Genomic DNA, 24309 nt, shown 5'->3' on the forward strand with positions numbered 1-24309 from the left:
TTAAGCGAGGATCGCCTGGCCAAGGGTAATTCTCGGCATGTGAACCGCATCTTCGGATGAATAGATGGTCGTCAAGGTTCTATAGGAGATGGCAGGCCGAATCAGGAAACTTTAAAAAAAGAACGACACAGGAGGCTTTCGATGTGGAAGCTTTATCCTGCACCCTACAGGGAGCAAGCTATAGCATTGCATAATATCACACGTTGTTCGGACTCTTTTTTTCAGATGGCTGGAGCAACAGCAGGGATCTGCCGACTTCCTCACCTCGCAATGGAATGCCCGAACTGTGATGATACTCAGTGTGGGAGTGACGTACCATTCACCGAACAACAGACGAACGCGAGTACACCAATGCTGGTCGTCACCCGGCATGATCAACAAATCCTGCTGATCAGGCCTTGCTATATTGAGCGCGCTTTGCGCAGCCTATAGCAGGGCACTAACACCGGCCATTATTGTCCGCTGCAGTGTACCGGGAAGCAATTTATCACCGCGGCAGTGGTTTGCACGATATTTGGTTGTTAAAGAATAGCTATTATGGCATTTCATTAGGCTAATTATGTCTCTTAGCTGTGAATCATTGCCGCTCGCTACCTTCGCTGTCATCAATCATCTAACAAGCCGTGACCAGAGTTCATGATGCTGATCAGTCATGACCTCCTCCTTCCCAAAATATTAGGCCGATGCGCCTGGGTATGCGAATAGAAAAGAAAAAGTCTTCATTGTACAAGAAGTGAGGAGAGAAGAAAAAGCGTAGCGCCGCCTCCCCGTAGACGCCTCGCTTACACCGGAGTGTGCGCGATGGAGCCTCAGATCACGGCGGCGAACAGGGCGGCCAGGGCCACACCGGCACTGACACCGTTGGATGCCGCGCCGGCGGTAACGACAGGCGGGCGAGTCGCCGTCGTTGTGCCGTTGACGGGGATTGTGGCGCTTGGCCGCCCGGTGGTCCGCGTTGACAAGGTCGCGGGCGTGGTCACCGGCGCCGGTGGGACCACAACGGAAGTCGTGGGCTTGACAGACGACACCACAGGAGGCAAGGATGGTGTGATGACGGATGTGGTCTGAGCAGGTGGTGTTGCGACGGGAGGGGTCACAACTGGGATGGGCGAGGTCTCAGTGACTGGGCAGAGCGTCGTTGAGACGGCAACTGTGACGGTTGTGTATTGCTCGCCGGGGCAATCGGTGATTTCAGGCGCGCAGGAGGTGATGGTCTGAGTTGATGTTGCGTAGATGGTGGAGTAGGTCATCTGTCCGCCGCCGCCGCCGCCACTGTGGTGAGACTTGGTGTGCTCACCCTTGGGGGGTTGTGTCTCGTAGCCGGATCCTTCTGTGGTGGTGGTGCAGTCCTTGTCTCCGCCGCCGTGGCCCCATGTGCGGCCGTTGATGAGCCTCTTCCAGCCACCCTTGTCGCCGGAGTCCTTGCAGTTGTCATCACCGCCCTCGTCGCCGCCACTGCCCCAGGTTGCGAGGGCTGTGCCGGTAACGAAGGTGAGAGTGAAGAGAGAAAGCTTCATAGTGAATGTGGGTTGAAGCGAAGGCTGTTGAAGTTGCTATAGAGAAATAGATAATTTCTTGTCGCTCTGAGTGCGATAGCAACACAACACGGAGGGAATGAATGAATAAGGGTTGTTGATGAGTACACTGGCAATACGTTATAGAATGGCCGGAGGGTGCTCGCCTTTTGAATCCTTTGCCTACGACCACATGAGCATGGACTTCATTTAAAATGCAACCTACCAAGGGTTGACTGCACCGCCGCCGAATTATTCACGTTGCTATAGCGTGAATTGTATCGCGGAGGTGGCTGGCGCCCCCTCGGCAGGTCAGGGGTAAGTAACGGCCAGTTAGCCTTGCCAGGGGTGGCCAGTCAGTCCAAAATAGCACGTCTTAATAACAAAGCGTATGCTCAACGTCAGGTCGCGCACAAGAGCACCGACCACAAGACAAGACATGGCGGTCGGGCGCATGGCCTAATGCACACACAGGCTGAAGATTATTCAGGACCTGGTTGGTTGGTTAGCTTTCTTGGTTGGATCCCCTGACGATCCGGAGATCTTGTAGCTTGTCTCATTCAGGAAGGCCTTGAGTAGGTCATAGCCAGTCAAGCCTGTTTTCAGTGCTGAGGGAGACTGCCGCCGGCCGACCAGTGTATCCTGCAATGTCCCAACTCGTGACGCCGGGGCGTCGATAGGTTCATCGCAAAGCGGGCACGGATCTACAACATCGTGGACTTCATCGGGTGCCAAGTAGCAACGCCAGTCGGGTTTGCCGGTTTGTTTGACATCATCAACCAAACGTCCGAAGTCGACAACCTTGCTTGACATATGGTCTGATGTTGTCGCCCAGTCAGTCCGATAGATAGACTGATTGCTGCCGGGTGCCCTGGATGTTGGCGATGGGGACAACAATGCGGGCGTCTATGCCACGAGTGACGTCCAAATAGTCAGGGGTGGCCTAAGATGCGGCATGCTAGTGTTTGACCAATAGCGTAGCAGTGCGTCTCCAAGATACTGTCACTCGAGGCGCACAGCCTTTCCGATTGGGTTTCAAAACACCGGACGGTTCCCTCTCGAGCTGCCAAGAAGGCGGCCCTTGTTCGGCTCTTATGCTTAACCTTTCCAAAAGGCTGCGGCCAACTGCGAGAATAGGGGGCAGAGGGTAGGGGTGCTAGGCTATGCGCGTGCACCAGTCGGGAAGCAAAAGAAGGGACGACCTACCCACGGCCTTTGGCGTCCGTCTGGGCATCGCCATTGTGTGATTAACTCTCGTATTCTCGACTGCCTAGTCTGAGTCCGTTCCGGTGGTGATTGAATTTGATCAGGTGCAAGCAAGCCAACAAAGCCTCGCCGTTCTAAGAAATGGTCCTCATTTACGTAAAGGGCATGTGCCCACGAAGATTTTAACTTTGCCATTGAGTATGCGACATGTTCATCGTTCGCTTGAGATCCATCGTGGACTCTGAGCATGCTATTTGAGGAATACAGATCGTGTCGGATCAGAGCCGAGAGTTTACAACAAAGTGTCCACCGAGTCAACAATGTGAAACACATACTATCAATTCACGGCGACAATCTGCCAAAATTAAACTTTCCCGATGTACTGGACTCTCTAGGGCCCTCATTGTGGAGATTTCACAACCCGGGAGAAATCGTACGCAAATAGTAGTCATGCAGGCCGTAGTGACTATAACATTTCATTGATGGTTCGTATTCAGCATTCACTACCATGTGTGCATCTCAAGCCGCAAGGCTATCAGATGCTGAAATGAGCACTTTTCATATGGAACGCCCACTAGGCAGCGCAACAGGAGCATTGGACATGACTTCGGATTGCTGGCCTTGCTTTTTCCGAGTCCATAATCGCTCTTAGGCTTCCAACGCAGTGTGGAAATAAAAGGAAATAAGAGAAAAGAAACTGAAAAAGGAATAAGGCCCAAGGCATCCAGTCAGATATTGTCATTTTTTGCATACTTGAATTTCTATCTCTGCCTGCATGGAGCTCCGAATGCGCCGGGATGACGGCGTGTGTGGAGTTGAAAACGAACTCCTGGCAACTAGGCAGAAGGTCTTCGGAGGCCGCCTTCAGAGACTGCACAATTCTGATGAACTCCAACTTCCGCCGGCGTAAGTTCCCATCTGCCTTAAGCCTCACGGTCGCCAAGTTGGTCTTCTCTGGTCCAGGGCTCGGACTTTCGCTAGAGGCTCGGTTCGCTTATGTTATGCGACAGTACTAATTGCTGTCAGCAGAATTGAATCTTACCACGTGTGCCGTGGATAATGGGGGCTGTCAACCGCATTCAGTGTCGTGCTGACTGGTCGCCGAAGTGGTCTAGCCCCCGGATACCACATGCAGTAGGCAGCACAGCGATCAGGGGGAATATATGGGCTCACTTCCAATTGGTGTGGGTTAATTTGGTTTGTCATTGCCTCCAAGCCTACATGATACTTGCGCACATGAACTTAACAGGATATCGTGATGCCTACACAATCATTCAGGCTGCAACGATGTCTCACCTTCAGGCTGAGCCTCATCCTATCCAGGGGATGAGGCGTCTCATGGCCCGGGCACAGCAAACAAGCCAGAAGACTCGTGAATATCTACGAAATGAAGTGGTAGGCACTCGTCTTGTAGGCTTGGTTCGAGGAGTATAAGAGCCGACAACCTCGCTGTTGCTGTAAATTGTTGAACCAGTGCTCAACTCAGACCATCAATCACTAGTATTCATTCCCGAACATCCTGCATTCTTACCCATTTCTCAACTTGCTGCCGGCAGCTCTCGTACAAAACCATTATTCGCATTTCTCTATTATCACTATTTCACTATTGAACATTGCAATCAAATCACAATGAAGTACAGCGTGGCATCTATCATTCTTACAACCGCTTGGACTGTCCAAGCTGCTCCAACCGCAGTGTCTTCTATGGGAGGGCGAGGAGTCAGTGCCAACATCAAATGCCGCTTCATGATTTTAGACTAATGTGTTATATTCAGTTGCCGTACAACGCCGTTCGCAGCGCTCATAGTCAGCGTAAACAAGTGCGCCAGGAGAGTACAGCTGCGGGAGTGATCACTTCTGAGCCTGCTGTAATCACTTCTGAACCGGTTATTATCACTTCCGAGCCGGCCATAATTACTTCAGAGCCAGCTGTAATTACTTCAGAGCCGGCTGTCATCACTTCAGAGCCGGCTGTAATTACTTCAGAGCCTGCCGTGATCACCTCCGTTCCGGATGCTCCAACAGCAGACCCAAACCCTCTTCCTGTCACCTCGGCTGCCATCGCCTCTGAGCCTGCCATAGTCAATCGCGACGCCGCTGTGCTTAATAACACAGCCGATCCCAACTCCGGCGCGCCTGATACAAACGATCCCGAATTGCCTCCCGCAGTGTCCTTGCCTGGTGGAGGCGCTACCCCTCCTGAGATAGTCAACCCTGATTCCGGCGCGCCTACGACGAACAATTCCGACTCGGGTGCGCCTGACAGCTCTCGCTTTAAAGTCCGGCAGGAAACGGTGGATATTGGCCAGACTGGAGTCGCCACCCCTATCGAAACCTTTGTCGGGACTTCTCCTACGGCGGACCCCGCAACTCCCATCGAAACCTTGATTGGGACCTCACCTACCGCCGATCCTGTGACTCCTATTGAGACTTTTGTTGGTACCTCACCCACGGCCGACCCTGTGACCCCTATTGAGACTTTTGTCGGCACGTCACCTACCGCTGACCCCGTGACTCCCATTGAAACCTTTATTGGGACCTCACCTACCGCCGAGCCTGTGGCGACTTCCGGGAGCAGTGCATAGACTGCACGACAGCACAGTCCGAGTCTGGGTCTGATACACTATTGTGAAGGGGTGTCGGGTGGAATGTAAATGACGACGAATATGGGTTACACAGCGGAAGAGATGTCTATTCAGGCAAATACTGGGATATACACACAGCCAGGTCTCCATGAATCGGTCGACTCTAACAATGCGGTAACTTTTGCTGGCTGGATGCATTGATTGAAACTTACAAGCTCTGTTCCTATAATAACTAATTATGGTCATCATTTGTATCAAAATTCGCACTGTTTCTTCTATTCCTCTTTCCCTCTATATTGGGGAGTTTTTACGCAATTGATCCATTGAATATGTCATGTAACTTTTATAGTGTTAGACCACACGATGACCAATTCAAATCGTAAGCTTACGGATCTAGGCACTTCCGTATGTGGTACATCAGGCAGGCCTCATTGAAATTTATGAACGTATCTGGCTCCAGGGAGACTTGAGTGATTCTAGTCGACCTCGGAGACCACAGTAATTTGCTTATGGAAAAATATCGATGACTCTCAGGCCCATGGTCAAAATCGAGTCCTAGGCTTTTGAAGTTCTTGCAGAAAGATGACCGCGCATAACATGGATCATTCTTGAAACTCCGATGATGTCTGTAGTTTTATGCCAGTAGGCCGCTCAAGCTTTCTATTCTTGAAAACAGACCTGTCACAATTGCCTGCAGTGCTGCAGTCTTTACTACTATATACATCTGCATTTGGTGAGGGGATATGCAGGAAATAGGCATTTACTAACATCTCTTCTGTTCCATCAAGAATGCGTCCACAATTTGTCCTGAGTTGCATACCACGGAATAGAAAATCATTAGGATTGAAGACAAAGCAGGATGCAACTCCTATCTACGGTGCGATCTCCCGCCAGCCGAGTCCAAGACAGTCGCGCCATCTCGCAGCTTCGCAAACGAATTGCTCGTATTCTTCACTTGGCTTTGAAATTCAAGGGATCTTACTCTCAGTATTTCACTGCTACTCGTAACAATAACTTCCTGGGTGTAATTATGAGCATAACCTCCAGGGCATCAGGCAATAGTGCAAAGGAGACGACAGTAAATAGGCCCAAGGGTCACGCAAAACGGTTCTGAATGTTTTACAATTCACTGCTATGGCCACTTCCTCCCTGGACATTTTTCAGAGTCGTCACGCACGGATGCTTCTCAGGTCTTGTAGAACAATAGAGACAAGCCAACCCTTCTGCCAGAAACACCTTCCTAGACAGCTTCTCACAATTCCATCACAGCTATGGCCTGCCCACTACGATGAACAAGGCATCAGCATTCGAAGGCTTGAATGACCTCAGCCGGACAACGCGAGACTTGCAGGCTTGGAAGGGGACGATAGATTGATGCCCCCCCATTAGAAGTACGTCTCTGGCGCCATCGATCTGGTCTGGCTATCACGGGGGATCGCCCATGGCGGCGTGAGACGGCGACGCCGAGCTCGTCAGCCCCGGGGCATTCAGCTTTAGCCTTGACTACTGCAAACGCCTCAATGATCTGATCAAGCCCTTTACCCCGGTCTAGAACCCGTGATTCTTCCGGAGCCTCCGACAAATCGCCGCGTAACTGCCCTCATGATGCAGTTTGAAGCAGACATATCCATTTTGGTGGAGGCCTATACCTTTGAAAACCTAGGCTTTGAAATATAGCTTGGCTAGTCGCGATCTGGACTAGATACATAGAGAAGTTGACTTTGCAACACAAGAGGCCGCGCACATGGCCTCGACATCGGCTGGTCTAGAGCCAACAGCTTTCGGAAAGGGGCAAAAACGCCACGGTCAATACTAGGTGTCACGGCCAGAGCCTCGCATACAATGGCACCGAGAAAAAGTCCGCACATGCGATTTGCACTTGGCACATGCGCAACCCGGCATGTAGGGCGACTAGAACAAAAGCAGGGTACGCGCAGATCAATTTGAGGAGTTGAACATGTTATTGGGCACGACAGGCCTCAGAGCCAGTCAGTATGCTTGACTGGCACCTCACACCACATTTTAACGGCAAGATCAGCAATGCTCCTGGGCGCATGAGTGCTTAAGGACCGCTCACTAGGCTACGGAGCCCGTCAGAAGCAAGGGATTTTCGCAGCCTCAATGGAATTCCTTGGAGAAGAACAGAATGCAAAGGTTCGGCTTGGTGTTGTACGAGACGGACAGATGGAAATACTGCTGCCGCTTGGAAACAGATGATAGAGCTGAGTGGACAGTGAGGAGCAACCAAGACGCATTGGTGTAGATCTCGGAACTAATATTCCGGTTGGTTTTGATCTGCCTCGAGCAGTTTGTTCGTCCCACCTTCACAACGCAGTCTGACCCACACACCGAAGCCGCGTGCCCTCTTCGCATGTTGTCACCTTGGCCCACGATGGTCAGCATCGTTCGCTGCGCGCTAGTGACGACGGCCTTAAGTCAAAATGATGATATAACATGCCATTCCGGGATGACCGAAATTGCAATATTCCCGTGGATCCTTGTGGTGCAGAGAGTGGCATCAGAATGGAAGGGGGGAAAGCAGGTGGCACAATCAGAAGGTCCTTGACCATGATAATTGTTGAGAGGAGACACGAGGACAAGAAGAAGCAGCTGGGACTTCAAACCCCATAAGAAGGAAACACAGAGGATGGCTCTAGGGTGTTTGCTTTAGTACAGACTCAACATGGCTATTTACGGACGCATATATCGCTTCGAATGATCCACTTTTCCCCGGCAGTGACCTCGCGGCCTTCGTGCTATATTTTAAGCTGAAGTCAGCAAGTTACTTCAACATGGCAGAGGTGTGCCGGTACCGGCATTACGCGATGTGACAGCGCCAGCAACCTCGTGGTCAAATTGCCACCCAGCAAGGGGTCACTCACAAGCATGCAGTCGTCTCCATGTTTGTGAAGCAATGCCATGCCTGTTTCAGGTGCAACGGCAACTTCCTCCTTGGCTACCCTCCGGTCGTTGGGGAAAAATACCGTCTCACCGCCTCGACACCCGTCGGCTTCTGAAGTGAGATACAGGAGCAGGGTCCATGTCGTCTTGGTGGTGATGGATTTTCCCTGATCAAAATCGGAGATGATAGTGTTGGAATCGTCGTCTGTCATGCATCAGTCATCTAAACAGCCATAAGGGCTCAAGGCTGTCTCGGCTCCCCGTGGGGAACGCTAGGAGCCGAGGTGAGACATCGGACATCGATGTTGTGCAATTTGCCCATAGGTAGAGAAGGGCTAAACACAAAAGACCATGAAACTGAGCGCGCAGGGCAATCTGTACATTGCCATAGGGAAGGACGAAAAGGCATGCAAGACGTGATTGGGTTGGGTTTCTGACGCAGCTCGGCCTGACGGTTGAGCGACAAGAAACCAGTGGCGAACTGAACAAGACGAACCTCGACCTCCCCTGCCATTCATCCCAGAGCCTGCATGACCTTGCCGCAGGAAAAAACAAAAACAAAGCGGTGTACCTGCCCGTCTCCTTGGACAGCCATGCTCACATATGCACATGCACAGGGAAAAGGGATAGCCATGGTGGGAAACACAGAATTATGCTTTGCCTGGTCGCATCAAGGGCCTATTCCTTCGAATTTCCCATGCTGATATCTGTGTCTCGTACATCGAGATGCGAAATTTCGATGACAGGCTGCAGATAAAACCTGCGATGCCGTGCATTAGTCGAGCCCACTTGGGTCTCGACCAGTCCATGTGCCCATCCAGGTTCGTTGAAGAAGGCGCTTTGGGCGAGGCGATCTGCGCAGCACGGCAGCTAAATAGCCGAGCGGCATGTTTGAAGGAGAAGTGACATAACACAGGAGTCATTGTTGAGCCATTTACCTACAGTGTGCGTCGAAGAATTGCTTGGGCTTGTATCTGTAGATCCGGATGTTCGGGGACAAGCCCACGGCATCTCCGCCCCTGAACCAGGTGCAGCAGACCAACCGTCAGCGGCTGGAGTGACCATGTGGTGGCTTGACGGTAGGCACTTACCACAAGGCTTTCCACTCATCGCTTATGAGCACATCCCGAAGACCAGTCTCAAGCCACAGGCGGTTTGCGAAACCCGGGTCATGGACCTGGAACCGATCGTTGACCCTCACAGCGTCCCCTCGTTTGGGCTGACCAGGTGTTGTGGTGAGGGGGAGGGTTCGTAAGAAGGAGACATAGTCTCGGCAGAGCGACTTGGGCCAGAAATTCCTGATGAGAAGGGCCTTAGAGTTCAGAAGCGATTCAGGCTGAAGATCGACCAGGGGCAGCGGAGGCTTGAAGGCAGGCCAGGAGGGCGGTTCGGCAGCTGCGGCCGCACCCACCACGGGCTTTGCTTTGGCGATAGCTTTGTTGCCTTTTTGTTTGGGCATGTCGGCTTCCTCGAAAGGGAATGGCACTATGCAGTACAGCAGGCTTAGATGGCGTGGTGCAAGTCGGACCCTTGCTTGCAGAGGCTTGCGTGTGCCTTAGTAAATGGCTGGCCGTTGATGCGAGCCTTCTCGTGACGCCCCCTGGACCACCTTGACCTCAAGCTGCCTGGCTGCCCGCCTGGTCACAATGCGATGCACGTGGCCTGGCGTGGGTAAAGCGTTCCCGCGTCGGCCTGCAGGTGATGGTGATAGCTTCGGAGCTGGAGAGCAAGAAGAATGCTGGGGCCTGGCCTCGATGTTGATGGAGGCTCCTCCGGCGACAGCGAGACAGACGGGGGTACGGATGATGGCCGAAAGCGCATGCGCCATGCGCAGCGGCTGCAAGACTCGTATGGAGGCCGGTTGTTGGCAAAGTGGAATTGCTTCTTGTTGTGTTTGGATTTGGCATGCGGGAGTTGTACAGCAAAGGTCAGGTCGTGTTACTCTGGTTGCAGCGTCGAGGAGGCAGACAGGGCCACAGCCTTTGCTCAATCTGGATCCGTTCCACCCAACCACCACCCCTCACCTGGCCGACTTGCTTCTTTTGCCACGACCACGTCGACGGTACCTCGGGCACCACAGCCAGCAGGCTGAGTTAAAAGTCCCCAGAAGCAATGCCCTTGAATACAATGGCCCGCATCAAAACATTACTAGAAGCTCTTGTCATACCACCGAGTTGTGACATGTCCCGTTTCCCCGCCTCGGCAATCTCAGACCCCCGTTTCTGCTTGCAACGGCCTTGAATCACGACGCCTCTATTGGATCGCCTGCTGGGCTGGCCTGGCACACCTGCTGGCACACCTGCTGGCACACCTGGCTACCTAGCTTCGGTGGCAGGCATAACTGGCACATGGAATGTGGGAGGAGGCAGAATTATCTGCATTTCACAACTTCTTCAGCAATGGCACACGACGATCAGTCGCCTGCTGAAATCTGGGTCTCTAAGCCGCCCCAAGCGCTCAGACCTTGCCGGTGGGTTCACATTTTGCTTTTCTCGTTGGCTGGCGCCAGTGGATGATGCTTCAACGGAGGCAAAAGCCACTCGTGAGTGGCCTTTAACCGGCGTCTTGTGTATGCACGTTGCTAACAGTCATACCAGGCCGGACCATCAAGTGGAAATTCGATGCTGCTGGGATGGAACACAATGCCCATGAGCGTCGTCTCCCCCAGTCTGGCCAGTTGACCATGCAGTGGTGTTGAGGATGGGCTAGCACAGTGGTGGTATATCATCCCGAGCCTCCTGCAAGCCAGTTCATGAGATTGTGGCGCAGGAGTGTACCGTGCGCCTAGACCTTTGCTGGACCCCGATCTCCTTGATCCCCTGGTCACTGTCGAAATCATGAACTTTAGCACCCTGAGAGACATCTATCTCGAAGAGAGTCTCCGTGTTCTCGGACATGGGGATCCGCTTTATCAACCAGAAAAGATCCCTTTCATTCCTAATCGCAAAGCGCTCGATCGACTTGACAGCCTACCAGAAGTTGGGCGCATCAAATCCCTACAAGCCAAGCAGGAGAGAGTTAGGCCAACCAACGAGGCTGACACAACACTCAAGGCATTTTGCCGATGTGCAGGTCGGCATCTGGTCGAGGCTTTCACGGTAGTCGCAGGCCTGAAAAGGCTTGCAAGGTCAGGCAACGCCGATGCTGCCTTCACACACTACCAGCATCGGATCAACTGCCTGCTCCAGGTTCGGGAGTCCCTCGCTTACTGGGAGGAGAGCATCGGCGCCGAGGCCTTCGACAAGAAGCATACTCGATCGCGAGACGTGCGGCATGAATATTTGAGGCATACATTTCAACTTGTCTACGTCATCGCCGACATATCTTTCCCTGAGAGCCTCCGGGAATATACCGAGGAGATGTCCGAGCTGTGGAAACGGGGCGATCTGCAGCAGCAATTCATTCTCGACAGCGAGATCACATACGCCCGTTCCAAGGAGCGGACAAGACCAGGGCTGACCTCCCCACACCACCAATTCCCAAAGCGTTTCATGTCACATGGGCTGCGGACGTTGACGCCGTACTTTTACTACAATCCAGACTTGTATGGGCACTTGCAAGTGGCAAACGAGGCCTGCATCAAGCAGCGGAAAGGTGCGTGACAACAGCAACACCAGGAACCGAACCCGCGGTGGAGATATATGGGGCCTGGGACTAGCTGACCTGTGCCGTGTAGATCCTCCCGAAGTATTCCTAAACCTTGGGAGGCTCAACACGTGGGATATCCAGTGATGGTGGTGGGCGAGGGGCAGTCCCTGTTGGCTGGGTGGAGTGTCTGTCTTCAATAGCGTCGGCTGTGAATGTTGCGACTGGCCCCTTTGCCTGCATTTTGACTCTCCTCTGTTCGGGAAGGCGAAAAGTAGTAATGGCTGTGTGGTTGGTCTTGCTGTTTGCAACGTCTATGCACAAGCAGGAGATTGTGAATGCGACGATATGAATGTAACGATTTATATGCTTTTATCCAATAGTTGCATATACTGGGGCTCAGCTGGTGCACCTCCCCCAAGCTCGCAGATTGACCCCAATTCGAGGGGAAGCTTGCCGCCGAACGAACAATTGAAAATATTCCAAAGCCGACGTGCTGGTAACGGTGGTGGAATTTCCCCAGACCAGTTCATCTACCTCAGAATCCATTTGCGGCCTCATTGCTGTCGCCAGTCAAAGTCAAGATGCCGATTCTAGCCAAGCTCCTCTCGTCGTTGACGGGAACCGACGAGCCCGCAAAACCGCCCACGCAACCGCCCACGCAAGTACTTCCTCCTCCTCCACCACCGAACCCGACCGTTCAGACGCAGAGCTACGAGCCACCGCGCTCACCCGAAGAGGAATTTCGTCGCTCGGCGAAGCAGCTGGGTCTCTTTGCCGCCGGCGCCGGCTTCCTCACCCTCTCGACCCTGATCACGCGACGCGCCGTGGCGCGCAGGATGTTTGAGTCGGCCCCAAGAATGTTCCAGCCCAGTCATCATGGCCCGCGTGCACCACCGCGGGGGCAGAAAGACAAGGGGGACGACGCGTTCGTTGCGGTAGAAGCTCTGGGCCTAGCAACGCTGAACGTGTTCAGCTTCGGAGTCATGATGACGGGCGGGTTCATGTGGGCGTTTGACATTTCCAACCTTGAGGATCTGAGGAGGAAGGCAAGAGCATCACTTTATGGTGCGGATGGCGTGGTCGACGCGGCGGCGGAGCAGCAGGTCGAGGAGTGGGTGGCAGAGGTGTTGTCGAGGAAAGACAAGCGGGAGAGCGAGCAAGCCAACGCCAGCAAGAAGAACGGATGAATAAGGATCGCTGCTCACGACACGAAAAAACTCTACTCTACCCGATTCTGGCCCAGCTGGTCCGCCCATTGAGCCGCGAAGTCCGTCCAAGTACCTTTTTCCTGCCCCCAGAAGACACGGCAGCCATCAAATGAATCAACCCCTTTAATTGCATACGAGACTGAAGCCAAGCCAAGGTGCGTCCGGGAATTCCGACCATGCCAGGGCAGGGGAAGCTTCCCAGCAGGCAACACGAGCTTGAACGGGCCGCGGAGACCTCGTGGTGTCTTGAAAAATGCAGCTTCCTGCCGTTTGCGCTGGGGCTATCTTTGGACAAACCCCCCCGAGAGAAATCGGGCATGTCGGCCTGACCTAGGCTGGATTCAGATCGCTCCGCACACAGGACGGAGGTACCCATCGGCGCTCGCAGGCACCTTACCAAATATACATTGATTAGGCTGGTAGCACTGTCTCCCTTATGATGGAACTATTTCGAAATCCCCCTGCTACTTGCTTTTCCTTTCCCCACAACCAATAGAGCCTGTGTATTACTCGGAAGCATCTCCGATGTGGTTGGCTGGCCTTCACTCTTCGAGATCAAACTCCACCACAATGCCGATGGTTACCCTTAGACATGCATTTCTCTACCAGGCCATTTACGCACCCTTGGCCTCATACACATGTTTCAATGCGTAGCAAAAGGTCCTCGGAGAGTATGTGCTAATCAATGTAACCATGCCAGACGCGGAACCTGTTGCTGTCTGCTGTGAATGCCGTCCCTCTTTCCCAACCGCTTTAGAACCTGTTTCTAGACGGATGTCATCATTTTCGCGACCTGTGATCATATGACCAGCGATGGCTGTTAATATCACCATTGAGGTCGACTACTATCGTCCTGTCTACCTTGATGGCTCCAGCACCGTCTTGTTGCAGTCTCCTGTCTCCCCTGAGCGCCAGCCCAGTAATGAAATCCTCGTCCGCCAGGACCAGGGGCAGTACAAAAATGAAGTCACCTTCAAACCAGCGGCCCAAGTTAACAGACTCAGCAGCGGTTCTGGCAGCACATACGCCCACGGGGTCATCATCCAGTCCCACGCGGATCAAGGCTACCGCAAGGGGGATCGAGTGTGGCTGACGGAGACGGCCTGCGAGGACAAAAACGAGTCTATACAGGATCAGAAGGACATCATTGCTGTGAACCTCCGAACATGGGAACCTATCACCGTGGCACTCGACGACGTGTGTTGGATCCCAAAGTTCCGCAAAATCGACTGCGGAGAGGACGAGGAGGAGCTCTTGACCATCTCCGGACCTCCGGTGAGAAAACACGATAGGAAAATATACCTTCTAGCCATAGTTCAACGGTTGCGTGTCAGGAATGGTATCACTAGGATAGACAAGGTCGAAGTTAGGGAGATTGTGGAGCAGGCGTCCTTTAAGTACCAAAACTTGACAGCCCTTCCCGATGGAAAGCGGAGGACGAACGACCTCTTCCACCGCAGTCTTGCAGCAATTGCCCCTGCCTTTTTCGAGGCAGGTCTTCAAGGGCTGATCGCAAACCCGTGGAGCACAGGCATGCCACACACCGGGAGAGGCCCTGGCCAGGCTATCAGCTTGGCCACGCCACCGCCTGAAGAGGAGTTCTCTGATGATGGCTCCCCGAACTTCAGCACCAGTCTCCCGCTTACCGAGGGCGAAGAGGACCCGGACGTGAAGCGGAAAATGCAGGAGCTTCAACGCGTGGTCGAGGCCAAGAAGGCCCGGAAGTGCAAGCCTCTACTTCCAGCTGGTCCGGTAGGTCAACCCGCCTTCCCTTCCACCAGAGACGGAAATCAAAAAGAAGACAAAAGGAAGAATATGGAGCGAGACGGCTAGGCTAACGACACAGACGAGACACAGCCCCCAGCGGACATTTGCAACCTCGGCTGGCAGTGCCCGACGCCGCACACGGTCTTTTTCCAGACCAACCGGCCCAGCCTCGAGAACCTGTACCCGCGACACCACCACCGGCCGGACCACGAGTGCCCCATCGGCGCGGCGCACAGCGTCCACTGCGTCTTCCGGTTCCTGCCGGGCAAGGACGTCGCGGACAAGCGGCTGTGCATCATCCCGGCGACGGTCAAGCACCACTGCTGCGAGACGAACGCGCGGCCCGTCAACAAGACGTTCCGCCGCCGGCCCGACATGATCGACGGCGGGCGCGGCAGCGTCCAGGTCACGGGCGGCAGGGGCACCATCAGCATGGTGTCCGGGCGGGACGAGCTCGTGCACTGCGGCGTCCCCGTCGAGGTCCGGTCCATGCCGTTCGTGGCCGAGCGCGACCTCGACGAGCTGGGCCGCCGGCTGTACGGGTACGAGGGGAAGCTGAGGGTTGTCGAGTGCGAGAGCGAGGTCGGGCACGCTCGGGATGGGAGTGATTCGCCCGATGACCGCGCCGGCGACGGCGGAGGCGAAGACGGGGCCAGGACATGTCGGCTTCGGGCCGTCCCGGGGCTCTCGCGTGAACACCAGCAGATCCACGAGGGCCGGTCGTGCGTGCTGGATGGCCCGTCTCTTGGGCCGTGCCTTGCCCGGCCGTCGCTCCCACCTGCTCCCGGGTCGGCAGCTTGCCGCCCGATTCTCTTGAGGGAGCAAGAAGAAGATGTCTTTGGGGATAGGCATTTCTATGGCGACGACGACTATGATGAGGAAATGGAGATGGATGACGGCTGAAGATGGCCTATCAAGATTGAACGCATGGTTTTATTTCTTCCCACGTTTGAGCGTTCTCCAAAAGATTTTTTCTAAGTGATTTTCCAGGTTACAATAGAAGACTGTGGACTTTCAGGTCGCCTCGCGACCGTTTCTAGACATTTGGTACGTGGTGTCTCAGGTTTGACTTCAGGCGCTCAGTAGTCTCTTTAACTTTTCTCGAACAATAATGTGATTAAATTAAAGGCTGTGTTAGCTGGAGCCGAGTGTGGCACCCTAAGGTGCCTCTCTATTTCTGTGCTGAAGACGGGATATAGGCCGGTACAGGCGGTCGACTCATTGAAGACCCTCAACAGTGTCGAGCCCACTCTCGCCTTCTCATTCCAAGATTCTCTAGATATGTTGTAACCGCAGTCCTTTTATCGACAGGAACGCCTGTGTATGGTATCAATTGCAATAATATATACTCGGCTGCGAGCCCAGTAATGCACGACTAAGCGTTTACCTGAACGCCAGACCCATGAGCGAGCGTCCCTTTAATTTTTATCCAAGAATTGGCCTTAGACCAATCTCTACAAGGTCTATTTCATCTTCAAGCGCTGAAAACTACGACAACGTGCCAGGATATGCAAATGCTGCCGCAGTCCCGGGGTACTCCATGACCGGCTGCGGCGTCTCAATGCTGTCGTCGGCGCGGCCCTTCATCCTGCTCTCCAGGCCCAGGCTCCCGCTCCCGCCTTCCTCGAAGCTGCCCCTGCGGCCCCAGTTGCGCGGCTGCCTCTTGAGGAAGGCGCCCACCGCGCCCAGGTAGCCCTCATGGCGCAGGAAGTAGGCCTGCTTGGCGCCCTTAGACCAGAACTTGATGGCGTACGACAACGTGTTCATGGTCTGCGGGTGGCCGCGGATGAAGGAGCCGCCGAAGTAGATACGCTCGAGGCCGTGGACCTGCGACTGTAGGAAGGCTAGTTGGCCGATGTTGTTCGAGATTGCGTAGAGAAGCGAGCGGGATACGTCGGCCGAGGAGAAGCGCGAGGTATCTGCGGGTGCGGGTGCGGGGGCTGAGGCCCCTGTACCAGATGATGATGCTGGTGGTTGTTGTTGGTGGTGGTTCTGTTGTTGGCTCTGTTGTCGTTGCTCGTGAAGAGCGTGGTCTTTATCTCCGTTGCTAAGGCCGCCCATGTCCTCCGCCTCGCTCTCAGCCTCCCGCTTCATCCTGAACACCTTCCCGAACGAGCTCGCAATAGTCGTGCTCTTCAGGCCGATCTTGCCGTAGTCCGTCCCGTAGATATCGCCCACCAGCATGTCAACGTGGGAATTGTCGCCGAGCGCGGCATTGTGCAGCATCTCGTCAAAAGTCCTCGCACCGGTGAGCAGGCTCAGCAGACCCCAAAGGGTACCGCCGCCAAGGCTCGTGCCGCCTACACGCTGGTACTCCCGTGGGCCGGAGACCTTGAGCATGGACACTCCGGAACCGATGTTGACCAGCAGGTAGGGGTACATGTTCTCCTCGGGGCTCGCAAAGTGCATAGGGTCGGTCTCGCTATAGGTGAAGACCTCACGTGGGATCTCGGTGATGAAGAAGTCCAGGCCGATTATCAGACACTCCATCTCCTCCTCCCGTATAACGTCGACGCCCAGCACGTCACGGATCTTGTCGTAGTACTTGTAGGCGCCGCCGCCGGTGGCCATGACTGTCAGCTGACCGGGATTGGAGCCATTGAGTGTCTGTTGGTTCTCCTTCAGGTGCCTCATGAAAGCGATGCAGTCGTCTATCCTGTCGGTCTCGAATATGCTGAAGTTAAGGCGGCCGCCGGGCTCTGTGGAGAAGCCCTCGCGCGAGAAGTAGACTAGCTTGGCCAGGGAGCCGCCGATCTATTCATTTCGCAGAGGCTGTCAGCGCTGACTGGGGCCGTGAAGTACCGCGCCGGGTTTGTGAAGGATGACCAGGGCTACTTACATCGACGGCTATGTGGCTCACGACGGCAGTGTGGTTGGGCAGCCTGATGTCCTTGGTCTGGTGGTGATCGGGCGACCCCCTCCCGCCATTGAAGCTCTGAGCCACTGGGGTCGCCGAGTCCTGTTCCACGATGAAGGCGCCCTTGACATTGATCTTAACGCTGCCGGGGTGTATTATGGTGCTGTCGATCTCGGCGGTGGTGGTCGCTGTCCTAGGCCTCCCAGTCTGCTCGACGTCGACAGCTAAGTCTTGGATCGCACTCCCACTTAGACTCCCGCTCCCGCTCCCACTTCCTGCCCCGGCTGTTGTCGCATCGTCGCGCAAGTGCGACAGCTGTGGCGGCCGCTCCGTCATTTTTCTGGCGCGTGGTCGAGGAGTACTGGTAGTGAGTGCGACGTCGCACCCAGCTGGACGAAGATAGACCTGGGCCAAGGGTTGATTTCTGCTTGCTGCTGCCGAGAGGAAGTTGGGATGAGGCGAGGTGAGTCGAGTCGAGGCGAGGCGAGGCGACGTCTGTATGCTCAGCGCATGTGATCTGTCAGATCAGGTTCCCGCCAGTATCTCTATCTGAACTGTGGCTGTCGCAGTCGAGTCGCGCGGCATTCGCGATAACCTGTGTGGGTCCAAAGGGATCGTATCGCGATGGGACGAGATGGCCGTGAGTCAATTGAAGGAGGGAGATGAATGCCAATTCAATGCCAGCCACATGTTGGTGGTCCAGTCTCGGGCTGTACGCAGCACTCGGGCACGTATTAGGGATTATGTACTACGCCGTGGTATTTTCTGTTTGGTCCGTCAGCTGCTCCGGTTGACCGGATGGTCATGTTTGAATTTCCAGGTTTGTGAACCCCGATCGGATCTCTCAGAAAAGCTGCAGTGGAGCTTGGAGACCCCGCCGAGGGCCCGAGGTACGAGGAGTTTGCTTGGGGAAGCTCCAATGAACCAGGGGTCAGCCGCCGGGGGGGGGGGGTTTTGGGGGTTTGGTGCTGGAGGCGCAGACGAGTCGTCTGATGGTCTGGTTCTGTGCCCGTCACAAAAGTCCGCGCCACGGACACCTCTCTGGTGGGATTCAAGGTTGTCTTTCCCATTGAAGCCATCCCCGACCTACACTACTACCTCCGAGCGCGCAACTTCAACTCCGAACTAATGGGAGACTTGCAAGCCCCGTCCCTTCGTCCTCTCGTCCCTCTCGCCTTTTCGCACCTTCGGCCTTGACTCCCTACTCGGCCGGTCTGGTTGTATGACTAGATCTGTACTGTGCTTAGTTTCTCAGCTGTCTTGGATCACAGTCACTCTCATTGAATATGTTGCAAGTTTGTATGAGAACAGACGATCCCGTTTGCCCGCCACCAACTTGACGGAATCAATGCGAGGAGTCGTTGAATAATCTTTGTTTGAGACACTAATCAAATCCCATACTCCGAAGGCCGTCAAGGAAGACCCTCCAGCCATGCACAAGCACACTTCATGAAACCTTGTCCAACCCAAGTCTCTTTCAGGCCGTTCAGTCATGATGCCCACTAATTTGAAATCGCTTTCCGCCTCATTATTCGAACACCAGCTCGTAAATACGACGAGACCCCGGGAATTATTACACATAAATATCAGTATACACCCTCAAACCCTGAAGAGCTCACCAAAAAAGCCAGGAATATTTGCTCATGTGAGACTCGCTGTCATGGCCCCATTAATAAAAGTGCCCACCAGGCACACACACGAAAACAGCCGTCAGTGCCCCGGCTGACAAAAGCGCCACGAGCATGGCCTGGACGAAGATGGTGTCCTGGATGCTCCTCAGTGCGGGCTCCTGGATCCAGACCTCGCGGTCGAACACCTTGCGCACGAGGTTACGCTTCTCGTACTTGATGACCCATGGCTCGTCCTCGTAACTATTGGAGCTGCCGAAGCTCTCAAACGACTTCTTGCTATAGGGCGCCGACTTGCCGTCGGCCGACATATCGTCCAGCATCTCCTCGTCGACGAACAGCTCCCACGGCCGCACGTGCCGGTGGTGCATCCCGTGCAGTACCACGCACATGCCCTTGATCGCCGCCACCTGTGTGCTGACGCCCAGCACGAAGCCCGCGGCCGGGATAGCCCGGAACCCCCGCGGCACCGACGACAGTGTGAGGAGGATCCACGCCGCAATCGAGCCCACGATCAGGAACGCCCCAAGCAGGTTGGCGAACTTGACGCGCGCCGTGTTACCGTTGCAGATGCTCCACCGGATGAAGTTGGGGTGCGCCTGCATCCGAAGTGTGCTTTCTACTGACCGTGATACCTGACGGAAAGCTGTGGGATGTGTGGTATGGCTGAGCGCGATGAGTAGTTGCTTGCGTTCGCGTGCTGAGAGGTTCAGTTGCCTCGGCGCGTCGTCCATCACGTATGTTGCTATGACGCGGTCTATCTCCTCCCGGAAGGGCTGGATTGTAACTGTTGCGATTCCTGTCAGCGCTCTTCTCTGTGTGCGTATGAGGCTAGCATCAAGTGTTGCTTGTCACTTACAAGGCGCCTTGGCTCCCACCGAGGCAAACGCCTCTTGGGCCTGGCTCCGATAGGTCATTGCATTCTGGGCCGTGAAATCCGACATGGCGTCACCATTCGGCGTCCGCGGTGGTGTGTTGAACGGGTTGTTGCTTGAGAATATGGGGCTCGGCTTGTCCATGGTCGTAGGGCTCATGACTCCTGCCTTCTCGAAGTCTGTCCCCTTGAAGATTGCGGCGGTGGCAGCTGGGTCACGCTTGAGTCCTTCGCGGTGCTCCTTCTGCAACTTTGTAAACGTCTCATTCTGCTCCTCCTGTGTCCATTCTGGTGCCAGGGCAATGTCGCTGGTTTTTGCGCTATTGAATCGCTGGACATAGTCCCGGTGCCACAGGAAAAATTGGAGGTTCTCGGCCGACAGCTCGACATATATGAGATAGTTCATGAAGTCGCGGATGGTGCATGGCTAGACAGAGGTGTCAGAAACTTTGTGAGCCTCGATGGGTACTTTGACATGAGAGTCTTACCGGGCAGGTACCGCCCTCAATGATCTTGTCGAAGGTCAAGGCCTCCGGGACACCTGCTGAGGCACCTGAACGACCTGATCGGATGGAGTCATCTATGGTGTCGATGGACTCTCGATGGTGGTCGACCCGTGCAGGTCGACGGTATCCAAGGCCAAGGAAACCCATATTGAGCGAGTGTGATGAGCTAACCAGACGAAGGTAGCCGATGAGGTATCAGAAGTGGGAAGGGAGAAACGACGGAAAGGCAGCGAAATCAAGGATACTGCGGTCTGGAAGGAGGTGATGATAAACGTCTGGTCTGTGAAGGCGGCACGCGAAAGACATCAACTTGATGTCTCAATATATCCAATTACACGGGAATGGACAACACCGCCAACCGCCACGAGGATGCGGGAAGGTCATTATTGATATAGTCCATGACACCGACTCGATCGAGGCCTTGCCGCCCATCCTTCCCCCTCGACAGCAAGCCTCGTGGATGCAAGCTAGCTCAGGGGAGGAGTGATCGCGGAGAGGGTGGGTCACCTAGCCAGAAAAGCTAGAATGTGGACGGGGTAGAGAGAACTAGACCGATCGCCAGGTGTACGGCAGGGGTGGTGAGCTTCTCGGGCGATGCCACAAGAGGTTTCCCTTGTTCAGCGCCGCTCCCATCGTGACGGTTGAGTGGCCGATGGATTGCGCCTCTCGGGACCCACGAGTGTCCACATCGAGCTAGCCATACACCCTTTCCCCCGGTATAGCCTTCGCTTTATTCATGAGGGAGGGCGGATGCCACACGCGATCGACACGACCACCTAATCTCTTCCGGTTTTCCTTTTTGGCTCTCATTGACTAGGCTGTGCAAAAAAAGAGATGCGGAAGTTTCAAGTTTTGGCACCTTCCAGCCTCGGGCAAGCCTTCTCCCACCCCACAGTAACATGGACCCGTACTCGACATTGTTGCTGCCTCGAGTTCAGCTCATCTATTTGCCTTTTTCCTGCCCTCGCACATAGGCCGTCATTGGCGTGATGATTGCGGGCTAAGAGGTCCATAATAATAATAACATCAGAAGGGTCAATATCCACCGAAATCTTCCAGTCCACGATCCCTCGCCTTCTTCATTGGAGGTTATCCGAAGCCAGTTCCTGACAGGACCCCGGTCCTAGCTTCGGCTTCATTAGCGGGAGGATCGGTTGGGATATGGCGCTCCCGCCTGGGTCAGTGATTGGACTGCCTCTTTGCATGACATCTCGAGCACTCGGCCGTGCATTAGCCTACTGGCTCGGCTGGTGAGGACTTCTCTTATTTGTCGTGAGGCGTTTGCAGACGAGCCTGGAAAGGGCAAGTGGTTCAACAGACCAAGCTGCAAATGCTGGTGCCAGGGGGCTGACAGCACCCATCTTGCTTGCTTGTTCGGAGCAACCACGTTTTCTCTTCGCATTCATGCGGCTATTGTGTGAGGCGCCGCCAACTTCTCCTGGAAATGGTCGCACAAGTAATGCTCAGGACGGCAAATGTCTCTGGGCTCGACAGTGGACGAGTGTGATGGGTAGACATGGAGCCGCAGATGATGAGACATAGCCGGTGGTACTGTGTCATTGTGGCACTGCAGGATTTCCTGCAATGTAACCAAGGACCCAGCGTGCTGGAAATAACCTGAATCGGATCGCACCGCTGATCCGGTACAGAGATCCGTGATCTGCCCCGTAGGGACGCACGGCCAGGGGATCCCAAGCGTGCACGCCCAGCGTGTCGGTCCGGGTCCCCCAGCCATGAGAAAGAACAAAGGCCGCTTGTGAGGGACGGGTTGGAAAGGTCTGTTCTCAACAATGCTGGAGAGAGTTGGTCCAATTGACAGCTGCGCACTACAGCGAGCAACGGTCGACGGTGTCTGTGGCGGTCCAGTCGGTCTTGTTCAACGGCATTGTGGAGAGCGAACAGACTTCTGCCTGCGAGCCAGGCCCGACTCGAGTAGTCTACCACCGCACGCCGTTTGATCTACAGTGCACTACGTGAATGGGGGAAGGTGTCGGCGACTTGAAGTTGTTCAAGTTCAAGATCATCAACATGAATGACCAACAGGATTGCAGAAGTCATGTGCCGACGTGTAGACGCTGTACGACTCGGCCCTGGGCGTCCATGCGTGCAGGCCATGCAGGGTAATGCGATGCATCGTAGATGCTGCATCTGTGCAGGAGTATCGCCTCTTTCTCGGTAGACTACTGCGTGCCCTGACTACAGGACTCAATGGGTGTGAGTGAAGTAATTGTCGGAGGGAACCGAATGGTCATGAAGCAGGAGGAGGTCTGGGCGAAGCAACGCCATGGACACGATGTTACCCAAACTATCCGGCAATCGTCGCACAGGTGGTGATTGTGCTCTTCGGACTACTGAAATAGGAGGAGAGGAGGCACTGCCTGCGCTGGATGGCGGCACACATCAGGAAAGGCATGAGAGATGAGAAGGCGAGAGGATCATGGATGGAGGAAACAGCAGGGTACCTGCTGTAGGCCAGGTACATAGGTACGGTACGCCATCCACCCCACAAACATGTGGAGCGGACAAAGGAAGCACTGGCCACCTCGTTAATCTTAATCTCGCGGAAAAGTGGACCCGACAGGCATTATCGAGATCTCGTCACCATCTCCATCCTTGCCGGTCCCTTTGTCTCTCTCTACCTCTTGCGTCTCTCTCTCAGTCTTCCCCTCAAGCCATCACATGCACACAAAGCCTAACCTTGTTACACTTCCCGAGATAACGACGGGATACTTTGTTGATGACAATGGAGCCAAGCTTTGGTTCCTGGCTTGACCATTGTCCTGTATTGGTGCAATAGGTCAACTTGGCCGCAGCCGAGCGCCACGAGTCGTCGCCTCGTCGCCTCGTCTCCATTCCAGGCTCCTGCCACAGGAAGCGGGGCGTTCTTCAGCTTCAGCTGTACCTGCAGCCTCATACCCAGCGGAAATCATCGTGACGTCTAAAAGAGGAGAAAAAGAAACAAACAACGCAGGATATTCCGCGTCATTTCCGACTTTGGTGCCAGCCGGGGCAACCACATACCCACCTTGACACACTTCTTTTAGGGTATTGACTTCTTGACGGATGCCGCGGGCTGATTTCCTCGACTTCTCAATTGGTCTGGCCCCTCACCCTCATCTTTTACTTTCCGAAGATGGTCGGGCTCCAGGCACAGGAACAGGAACAGGGACCCACCCAACAAGCCTCACGGGAAAGAAAGGAGGGTGGCGCCTTGATCCCGCCTCGCGAGTACCGCATTCTCTGGGAGCCTCGAGTGTCTATCACTTTTGAGTTCATCGTGAATATAGAGTCAGCATGGTTATACCAGGTCACGGCAATCAAGCTTGATTCCCGCTTCCCCCATCAGGGTTATTCCTGTAGTCCTTCTCGTCTGGATCTGGGTGCGCCTGGGTCTACGTGGCAGTGCCGTCAAACTGGGGCATCATCAATGTGGGATTTCCCTGGGTCTGGTAGGTCGGAAGAGCCTACTGGACAATTCCAGTTTCCCTTTTCATTTCTTCCCTCTGTCTCTGTCTCTGTGTCCCATCTTCTGTCGATGACTTGCTGAGATTTTAGCGGTGGGCTGCGAAGAGATTCGTTATCTTCTCGGCGCACGCCAGCCCCATACCTGCGTCTTCCCAGGCCGGTCTTTTTGGATCAAATTGGCAGAACAGCGCTTTGGAAAAAGAAGGCGAG

General features: G+C 54.5%; 9 protein-coding genes across 9 annotated transcripts; 4 read left to right on the forward strand and 5 right to left on the reverse strand.

The window, feature by feature from the left end:
* Window positions 1–809: 809 nt before the first annotated feature.
* On the reverse strand, window positions 810–1517 carry J7T55_011607 (extracellular serine-threonine rich protein; the record flags this gene model as incomplete). Its single annotated transcript, XM_053136325.1, has 1 exon — window positions 810–1517. One exon carries the CDS (start codon window positions 1515–1517, stop codon window positions 810–812), a length of 708 nt encoding a protein of 235 aa, XP_052999413.1.
* A 483-nt stretch (window positions 1518–2000) lies between these two features.
* On the reverse strand, window positions 2001–2327 carry J7T55_011608 (uncharacterized protein; the record flags this gene model as incomplete). Its single annotated transcript, XM_053136336.1, has 1 exon — window positions 2001–2327. The coding sequence occupies one exon, from the start codon at window positions 2325–2327 to the stop codon at window positions 2001–2003; it is 327 nt and encodes a 108-aa protein (XP_052999414.1).
* Window positions 2328–4349: 2022 nt separating this feature from the next.
* On the forward strand, window positions 4350–5305 carry J7T55_011609 (helicase SRCAP; the record flags this gene model as incomplete). Its single annotated transcript, XM_053136346.1, has 2 exons — window positions 4350–4439; window positions 4496–5305. 2 exons carry the CDS (start codon window positions 4350–4352, stop codon window positions 5303–5305), a joined length of 900 nt encoding a protein of 299 aa, XP_052999415.1.
* A 2118-nt stretch (window positions 5306–7423) lies between these two features.
* Window positions 7424–9665, reverse strand: J7T55_011610 (uncharacterized protein; the record flags this gene model as incomplete). Its single annotated transcript, XM_053136356.1, has 4 exons — window positions 7424–7735; window positions 8188–8411; window positions 9149–9225; window positions 9298–9665. The coding sequence occupies 4 exons, from the start codon at window positions 9663–9665 to the stop codon at window positions 7424–7426; spliced, it is 981 nt and encodes a 326-aa protein (XP_052999416.1).
* A 276-nt stretch (window positions 9666–9941) lies between these two features.
* On the forward strand, window positions 9942–11938 carry J7T55_011611 (uncharacterized protein; the record flags this gene model as incomplete). The annotated part of the gene is made up of 5 exons (XM_053136367.1): window positions 9942–10054; window positions 10624–10748; window positions 10804–10897; window positions 11055–11800; window positions 11883–11938. 5 exons carry the CDS (start codon window positions 9942–9944, stop codon window positions 11936–11938), a joined length of 1134 nt encoding a protein of 377 aa, XP_052999417.1.
* A 437-nt stretch (window positions 11939–12375) lies between these two features.
* Window positions 12376–12981, forward strand: J7T55_011612 (Altered inheritance of mitochondria protein 11; the record flags this gene model as incomplete). Its single annotated transcript, XM_053136376.1, has 1 exon — window positions 12376–12981. The coding sequence occupies one exon, from the start codon at window positions 12376–12378 to the stop codon at window positions 12979–12981; it is 606 nt and encodes a 201-aa protein (XP_052999418.1).
* Window positions 12982–13815: 834 nt separating this feature from the next.
* On the forward strand, window positions 13816–15672 carry J7T55_011613 (uncharacterized protein; the record flags this gene model as incomplete). The annotated part of the gene is made up of 2 exons (XM_053136386.1): window positions 13816–14754; window positions 14860–15672. 2 exons carry the CDS (start codon window positions 13816–13818, stop codon window positions 15670–15672), a joined length of 1752 nt encoding a protein of 583 aa, XP_052999419.1.
* Window positions 15673–16257: 585 nt separating this feature from the next.
* Window positions 16258–17962, reverse strand: J7T55_011614 (pantothenate kinase; the record flags this gene model as incomplete). The annotated part of the gene is made up of 2 exons (XM_053136396.1): window positions 16258–17523; window positions 17609–17962. 2 exons carry the CDS (start codon window positions 17960–17962, stop codon window positions 16258–16260), a joined length of 1620 nt encoding a protein of 539 aa, XP_052999420.1.
* Window positions 17963–19295: 1333 nt separating this feature from the next.
* On the reverse strand, window positions 19296–20781 carry J7T55_011615 (uncharacterized protein; the record flags this gene model as incomplete). The annotated part of the gene is made up of 3 exons (XM_053136406.1): window positions 19296–20041; window positions 20114–20555; window positions 20617–20781. The coding sequence occupies 3 exons, from the start codon at window positions 20779–20781 to the stop codon at window positions 19296–19298; spliced, it is 1353 nt and encodes a 450-aa protein (XP_052999421.1).
* Window positions 20782–24309: the final 3528 nt, after the last annotated feature.

Source organism: Diaporthe amygdali, assembly GCF_026229845.1.
Source record: "Diaporthe amygdali strain CAA958 chromosome Unknown NODE_2_length_3802984_cov_64_841326, whole genome shotgun sequence".
Taxonomy (NCBI): domain Eukaryota; kingdom Fungi; phylum Ascomycota; class Sordariomycetes; order Diaporthales; family Diaporthaceae; genus Diaporthe; species Diaporthe amygdali.